General features: G+C 43.8%; 1 protein-coding gene across 3 annotated transcripts in view; it reads right to left on the bottom strand.

Moving 5' to 3' along the window:
• Window positions 1-447: 447 nt before the first annotated feature.
• DYM (dymeclin) overlaps window positions 448-8,628 on the bottom strand; it is a 276,200-nt gene continuing 268,019 nt past the window's right edge. For all 3 annotated transcript variants that reach the window (XM_083155293.1, XM_083155295.1, XM_083155294.1), the window contains one exon: window positions 448-2,599. In XM_083155293.1, coding sequence (XP_083011419.1) covers window positions 2,450-2,599 — 150 coding nt within the window. In that variant the 3' untranslated portion in view covers window positions 448-2,449. The remainder of the gene's footprint in view (window positions 2,600-8,628) is intronic.

The raw sequence follows: 8,628 nt of genomic DNA, 5'->3' as shown, positions 1-8,628 counted from the left end.
AGTGTGCAACCTATCCAATCATTAGGAACCAGTGACATCACAGAAAATAGTCTATCCATTCACTAGGCGCCAGTGACATCACTGAGAGTGCAACCTATCCAGTCACTAAAAGACAGTGACATCACTGAGAGTGCGACCTATCCAATCACTAGGAGACAGTGATATCACTGAGAGTTCAAACCTATCCAGTCACTAGGAGACAGTGACATCACTGAGAGTGCGACCTATCCAATCACTAGGAGACAGTGATATCACTGAGAGTGCGACCTATCCAATCACTAGGAGCCAATGACATCACTGAGTGCGACCTATCCAATCACTAGGAGACAGTGATATCACTGAGAGTGCAGTCTATCCATCCATCCCACCACTGTTCATGAGATATCTGCTTTCATCGTAAGCTGGAGGAAAAGTGCTTCACACACACACAATGCATCACAACAAACAGTATTTGGAAAGATAATTTTATTACATATTACAGGATAAATCGAACCCAACCCATAGTGTGACATGAATGCACATGGCAGTGATCACAAATCAGGTGCTTAATCTCCTTGCAATTTGATCAATAATCAGAAATAGACATCACGAATTGTCAAAGAATTCTTATCAAACATCATTTGTGCTTGCTGTGGGGTAACACGGTGAATCAGTAACACAAGAGCTCGCACCAGAACCCAAGATAGGGCTCAGTGACAGCAAAATGCAAACATCACTCTCCATTCTTACGAGACACAAGGCAGCCAGGAGGGCACAAAACAAGGGGCTCGTTTACCAACGAGTGATCACACGCATTGTGCATAATATATCTTGTTGCGTATAATAAATGGCGCTCCAGCCAAACAGCTCCCAACTGCCATTTTTCAAACACATGGCAGTTAGGAACTGGACACGAGAGATCGGAGCTGATTATGCAAAGAGATTTATCATACACAATGAGTTTTACCACTCGCTGATAAATAGTCACCTAAATTCTCAAGTACTCTGTTGCGATAGTATCATTTGGATATCCGTCAGTTATACAGGGCAAGCACTTTGGAACTTAAACGTAGATTTACTAAAGCTTCTATAAATTGAAAATAGGTGTTGTCCATAACAACCAATGAGATTCTACCTAGTATTTCTCTATTGCATCCAAGAAAATTAAAGACTGGTTCTGATTGGATGTTATTGGCAACACCTCCCCTTGTCTTTTTTGTATTGTTTTACATAATTGGAAGCAGAATGAATAAAACGTCACTTTCTATTGGATTAGCAGTGCTCCTCCCAGTGACTGTAGGGTGTGGCACTTGGTGACCCTATAAAGGATATGTATTATAGTTTTTCTCCTGTACTGAGCACATTGTACATTGTCACGTCACAGGCATATGTACCTCTTACCATGATGCTGAACCACTACACTCAGCATGCTGTATAATGGGTGGCGGCCTCTTAGGGGCCACCTATCAGACCGCGCTACTGTGTGTAATGTATTCCCAATTCCCCAAATAAATATGCATTATATACACAGATCACTCAACACCCACCCACTCCAGTAGGGCATGGGTCATAGGGTCTACACTACGTCGACCGTGCGACCATAGCCCCTGGAGTACGGTACACAACCGAGAAGAGCAGCGTTACAGAAGCAGGGGCAGGAAAGGGAAATCTAGTAGCGGCTTAGAGAACAGCGACATATCGGCTCACTTACGCAGGCACTTTCCCATCATGCAATAGGAGCAGGGAACTCCGGAGACACACAAACGGTATACGGTCATCATCTTTTATATATTCACCCCAGAGGAGGCGGTCCGCGATTTATTATTTTTTTTAAACTGCAAGAATGGCAGCCGGTTCTGTCTCCTCCCTCTCATTTGCATGAAGAGGCCCAGATAATAGAGAACAGGACAGGGTGGAGATGGGATGTAGGCAGGCGGTAAGTGATATTTCCTGGTGATGGGTGATTGGGGCGTTCTATATACTGTGTGTGCTGGTAGGTGGGAGTTACAGGGGCCCTGTGGATACGTCAGTAAGTGAGGATACAAAGGGGCGGAACAGGGGCGTGATAACGAGATGCGGGTTAGGTACAGATGGTTACTTACGTTCCGTGGGAAATAGCGGCGACACAAATGCTGTTCTCTTCACAGCTTTATTAGACCAAACATAAACCATTAATTTAAAACTGCTCTTTCCCTCCACTCTGGAAATAAAATACTGGTGGTCACCTTTGTACCATAGGATTAAATATAATAAGCAAAAAAAAAAACATTTAAAACTGAAGACGCTGTGTGGGTTGTGGAGCCAGTGACCCGGGTGGAAGCCATGGATAAAAGTCAGACAATAACCGTAGCACGGGCCTCCACCCATAAAGGCAGGATAGCCAATGGGGGGGACTGAGGGCGGTGCTAGGTCTTATACTCCCCTCCATGCAGCGGAGCCATGTGATAAAGTCTTCTGTCTAACCAGGTCCTCAGCCGGAGTCCATGGTGAACAGCTGAATGTCCTGCGGGTTCCAGTACAGGCTGACGGCAGAGTTATACACTAAAGACCAGACATATGGGATGAAGAACTCCTCCGGCTGCTCCTCTTCCACGTACTTGAACTTCAGCTCCGGAAATTTCTAAAAGGGAAACAAGACACATTACTGTAAAACGCAGGTACTGTAAGTATGAGCAAGTCTGCGGTGGTGGCCATTCTGTGCCTTAATCAATCTAGAACCGGTTCATTAGGAAGTAGTGATGTCACTGAGGAGAGAGAAACACAGTGTGACATCACTGGTTCCCAGGGAGTAGTTAGGTTCAGCTTACAGTTATAGAATATTGGTTCAGGTTACAAAATGGCTGCCTCCATCATTAGCAGTGAATGCACAATTCTTTTTATTTTATTTTAAACAAGGCAAAAATTTCCAATTATTCAATAAAAAAAAAAAGTTAAGTAATGCAACAAAGTACAGTAAAATATAAACGTGCAAAATGCATCAAGGAAGTAAACAATCAGAATGAAGCAGCAACACTAGTACGACAAGCATCCCAGAAAGACCGGTATAAAGTATAATAAACAACAGGATGCAGCAGGATGCTGACATGGTAGACACGTGATCTTAGGAAGAAAGGCTTGAGGGCCCATGGGTGAGAATGGTCTCGGTCCCTGGAGGCACGCAAACACACTGTAGTCTTCCAGCACTAGATGCACAATTATGAATGAGCGGGTGTGAGGTGCACGTGACTATCCCAGTCACCTGGTATCACTGCCAATTCTACCTGCTACTGTGAGCCAGAAAAATGTCTACCCCTATACCCCCTCTATTTGCACCTTAGAAGATCAATCTTCTTCAGCCGTGTGACTTTCTCAAAAGTCCCAATAGAAGGAGGCAGGAACAGTATTTGCCAAATATGACTCCATAACGTCAAACAGCGCACTGAAGTGGAAATGACAATACAGGATGCTAACTCCCTGATGAAGTGCGCAGATGACCAATGAAACGCGTCAATGCCATTTTGCTATAGATCACCATTGACCGTCGAAACTGAGCAACTGCCCCAAAAATAATTTTTCCATCACCATTTCATGTTTTATAAAGATTATCAATAAAGTTATGGTTTTTCCATTTGTACTGGACTATAAAATCTACTATATCAGGTAGATCAAGGAATAAAAAAAAAATTATTATTATTTTTAGGGGAGAATTTTAGAATCCTCAAAAACGAACAAGAAAATAGTATATAAAACAATCAATGAGTGGAGGGGCATGGGAACACCTTTTTTTGTACCCTGATGAAACGGTCAAAAAGGGCTCCGAGCCAGCTACAATGAAGCTCTTTGTTCCATATTAAATTCTGTGATTTGTTTGGAAACAAATTGAAACCTATTTTTGTTTTTGGAAAGAACAATATTATCTGTAAAAAAGGTATTTGTTCTGAAGACGCCGATTAGAATAAAAGCCGTCCGTTTCCCCCTAGTTTTTTGTCCGTAACGAGTATTTGTTTATCTAGGCTGTACGGCGGGTGCCAATAATTCTGGAGCCCGCGACTCGGAGAGAACATGGATGGCAGCTGTGTGTTTAGGTGGGGACTGTGTGCAATGGTCTTAGTCTGTAGCAGAACACAGACTACTATGATCTTATGTTACAGAAACAATGGGGGAAAGCCATTGAAGTCTGCGAGGCTGGAAAGGCTGGGAAAAAGGGAAACGCATTGTGTAAACGTGAAAGAAATGTGGTGAATGGGAGAGAGCCGGCAGAACTGGTTAATACGTGATGCTGCCTCTTAATAGATCCTCCATACGTGTTTACCACCTACACTACAAACACTAGAAGTAATTCAATACTCGGATAATGAAAACTCCCATTACAGACAATAGGACTATCAGGGTGCTGCTGAGTGATTAGTCTTTGTAGAGTACGGCCCCAGACACAGGACTACATTCAGTGCGACGTCACAAAGACGTTTCCGTTGGACTCAAACATAATGGAGTCTTTTTTTTTTTTATTCCATTGAAGTTTTTAGTTTTTGTAATATGCTGCTCATTGAAAGCGCCAGGGTAAGTGTCTCACCGGTACATGGGACAATATCTCCGCGCGGCACGGGAAATCTCAGCCGTCCGCGGTCATGTGTATAAGTGACAATACACTACAACGCTCATTGTCCAACTTATTATATATCCAGTAGGGTATGAAGTATCGCCTGTAGGCTCAAAAAAGCGAATACTCAAGTTGACCTTTGGACTGTCGATCTTCCAACCCTCTCGACCTCAGCCGTGTTGACCTACATAAGGTTGACCTAGTGACCTTACACACACACACATATATATATATGGATTGGTGGACCGGCACTCTCTGTTACTGTAGTCGGGGTCACGCTGCTTGCCTGCTTCAGTGCACCTGTACTCAGGTGCGCCAATGTATATAGATGTAGGAAGCGTCACTCCAGGGCTTGTGAAACAGTGTCATTTTATTTGGTCAACGCCGTTTCGGGCCTCAGCCGTCATCAGGACACAACTGTCCTGATGACGGGCTGAGGCCAGAAACGGTGTTGACCAAATAAAATTACACTGTTTCACAAGCCCTCGAGTGACGCTTCCTACATATATATATGAAGTCACAAGCTGACGAAACGCGTTGGGCGTTCCTGGGTTGACGTAGACGTTGATGACAAGCCATTCACGCTGTGACGTCTCCGGGTCCTCCGCTTCCAGCCGCTGATGCCAAGCCGCTGTGCCGTTCATTGATTGTGGACTTCTGCCGTGCTGGTTTTTATACTGCTGCATACCTGCATTCTCTAACCTACATGTATGTGAGCCTGTTATTATAGTAATATATATATATATATATATATATATATATATATATACACTGTATAAGCACTTAATTTCGCGCGGCTTTAATTTTCGCGATTTTCGCGAGCCTTCCGTAATCGCGAAAATTAAAGCCGCGCGAAATATTTCCCTCCCTAAAGGGCGCATTTATCATTCTATAGCGATCCCGGCGTGATGACAACGCCGGGCATCACATTGCGGTATCATCTGATACCGCAGGGATTTATCATTCTGGGGGCGCAGGGACAGGGCTCCGATAGGAGCCCATCCCTGCGAAGCCCTAACCCGGAAGCCGGGGAGTCAGCGCATGCGCGGTTATGCGCTGACCCCTCTGACCGCACTGCCCCGCTCGGCAGTGCGATGTGTAGCCATAGGCTACAATGGGCTATCGCCATATCAGAATGGCGATAGCCCAGGGGTGCGATGCCGGGCTGCCCGATGCTGATACATCGGGCAGCTTCGCATCCCCCATAGAAACCTATGGGGGATGCGACCGGTAATTATTCGCGAAATTTTCCACTCGCGAAAACGCAGATTCCTTCATTTTCGCGAAAATTACTACCCGCGAAATTAAGTGCTTATACAGTATATATATATATATATATATATATATATATATATATAGAGGACAGGGGCGGGCACTCCTCGCCTCCAAAGGGAAACTGTAGCCGGGGTGCAGCGCACATGAAATAGGTAGACGGCGGGGGACTGCGGCACTCTCTCGGACTCCTTCAATAAACAAGCTCACACAGACAAGCTGCTTGTCTGTGTGAGCTTGTTTATTGAAGGAGTCCGAGAGAGTGCCGCAGTCCCCCGCCGTCTATATATATATATATATATATATATATATATATATATATATATATATATATATATATATATACATACATACACACACACACACACACACACCCCACCCCCAAAAATGGTCTGATTTTGGAACTCCTCCATCTATGTGTCCCATCCTTCTCTCTGCCATTAGAAAGGGATCCGGACACAGACGTCGACAGACAAAAGGTTGGCATGGTAAAATGTCCGCCATTGGTTGACACATGAAGAGGTCGACATGAATTTTCCCATTTTCTTTATTTATTCATACCATCCACGTGAACTCCTATTAGGAACGGTAAAGTGTCCCGAACTGGGAGTTCGGGTGCTCAGCTGTCAACATTGACACCGATAAAAAAAAAAAAGACATAGAGGTAGGAGGGCCCTGCTCGCCAGCTTCACCGCTTGGGGTCGGCCTAGATGAGGTGTCCGTAGTAAGGATGGACTCTATGCTCCACAACCCATTACGAAGATGCCCATTCTCCGTTTCATAGTTACAGTACATTATAGTTGGGATTTATATAGGAGAGGATGAGATCTCAGCATTTGGGTCACACTCTCTCTCGAGGACTGTATCTAACAATGTATCTAACATAACATACAATGTATTTTCCAGTCTATAGACAACTATATCACATTGGATCAGTAGCCACCTATCGACTCTGAGCCTTAATTATTCAATCGTCTTTTTTTTTTTTTTTTTTATAGTTTATATTCATTTCATATTCTTCTATTAGTCCGCCTCCGTCATTTACTAAATAAACTGATATAAAGATGAATAAACCATTCTATAAAACACCGTACCTGTTTGCCTCGGATATCTAGAGCCCCCTACAGTCACAGCCCAGTAACACATCTCCTTCAGAAACAGGATGGCTTCTATAATCCAAATACATTTCCTTTCAGGACTTCTGCTTGCACCACTCGCTTATCAATAACCTCCCCGGGGTGCGGATGAGGTTGAATGTAAGCTCTTCAGGGGAAGGACGTTCAAGTTTATATCTGTTACAATGGTCACAAGGCGAGTCTAGAGATTATGTAAATGGTGATCCTTGTTCCAGGCTGGGGGTATCATTATTCATTTACAGACATAATAGCCTGGCACGTGGTGCATTAGGAGATAATTTGGGCATATTTATCCTCTTCTGGTATAAACATATCCCCCCCCCCCCGGACTAAAGGACGCTGCTTCCCGTGAAATAAAAGGGGAAATAGTTCTTCTGTGTCAGACTGACAGCCCGGCTTGGAAACCATTTGTCAGGATGACGACGGGCAGTGGTGTTGATGCTGCAGATCTGAGCGGTATGGTTACAGAGTCCCAGTGATGTGGACTCCGCTGCAGCCAAGATTTAAGGCCAGCCTCATGCACGCTGTCAAATAGTAAAAGTTAATAACTTTTGATCACAGGAAGATTTGAAGGAGTAGTTCCAGAATGAAAGGTTCTTTTAACCTGGTGCCAATCTTCTAAGCCGGGGGATCTGTAACCTGTGCTATGAAAGCTTCCCAGTCTCCGCCAGCAGTTTGAAGTGGCTGGTGAGTGAAGGTCAGTGCTGTCCATCTAACCAAAATGGGTGCCGAGCCTGCGGCACGCACAGCGCTACGGAGACGGATGGATGTCAGTATTAATAAACTGATTAGTACAGGGTGTCATCGCTGGGAAGTTTGATGAGACCTTATTACACCCACCGAATCCTGGGACTACCGCCCGCAGTCCAAACCTCAGATCATATAAACCGCGTTCTATTACTTTTTACCAGCGCTTGATTTTATTATATAGATCAAACTTAGCATTATCTTTTGTCCTTTGTTTTTTACTATTGTACTTTTTGAGACGTTCTCACGTTTTGTCACCTACAGTGCGTGACCTGTGCATCCTTGCGTGTCTTCTCCTTTTATGTATGTGGTTATACATATGTGGGTGTGGAACATGGACAATGCTGTGATTGGGTGATTATCGGGCGTGTCTGTGATGTCAGCATGTGCTGGTGTGATGAGTAACTATGCGAAGTAACAGAAGTGTTGGAAACCTGTGTATGACATCACTGACATGTGGGAGAGGTAATGACATAATTTCTATCACTATTTTTATAACTATCCATTATAAATAAAAAAAAAATAAATAAATATATATATATATATATATATATATATATATATATATATATATATATATATATAGTTCGATAGAGAGAGAGATGGGTCTTTGAGATTTAGGGCCTAATTGATCTCACTGCACATTTTGTTTTCAAATGGTCAAAACCATGCTGCACTGCAGGTGGGCCAGATGTAACATGGGCAGAGTTAGATTTGGGTGGGGAGTGTCCAAACTGAAATCTACAGTGCAAGAATAAAGTAGTCAGTATTTACCCTGCACAGAAACACGACTCCCCCAAATCTAACGCTCTCTGCCCAGGTTACATCTGCCCCACCTGCAGTGCAGCATGGTTTTGCCAATTTGCAAACAAAATGTGCCCTGCGATCAGATCTGAATGATCCTGTTAATACCAC

This window comes from Crinia signifera, chromosome 1, assembly GCF_055691185.1.
Source record: "Crinia signifera chromosome 1, ASM5569118v1, whole genome shotgun sequence".
Lineage (NCBI taxonomy): Eukaryota > Metazoa > Chordata > Amphibia > Anura > Myobatrachidae > Crinia > Crinia signifera.
Note: the sequence above shows the minus strand (reverse complement) of the source record. Positions and strands in the feature narration are given on the sequence as shown.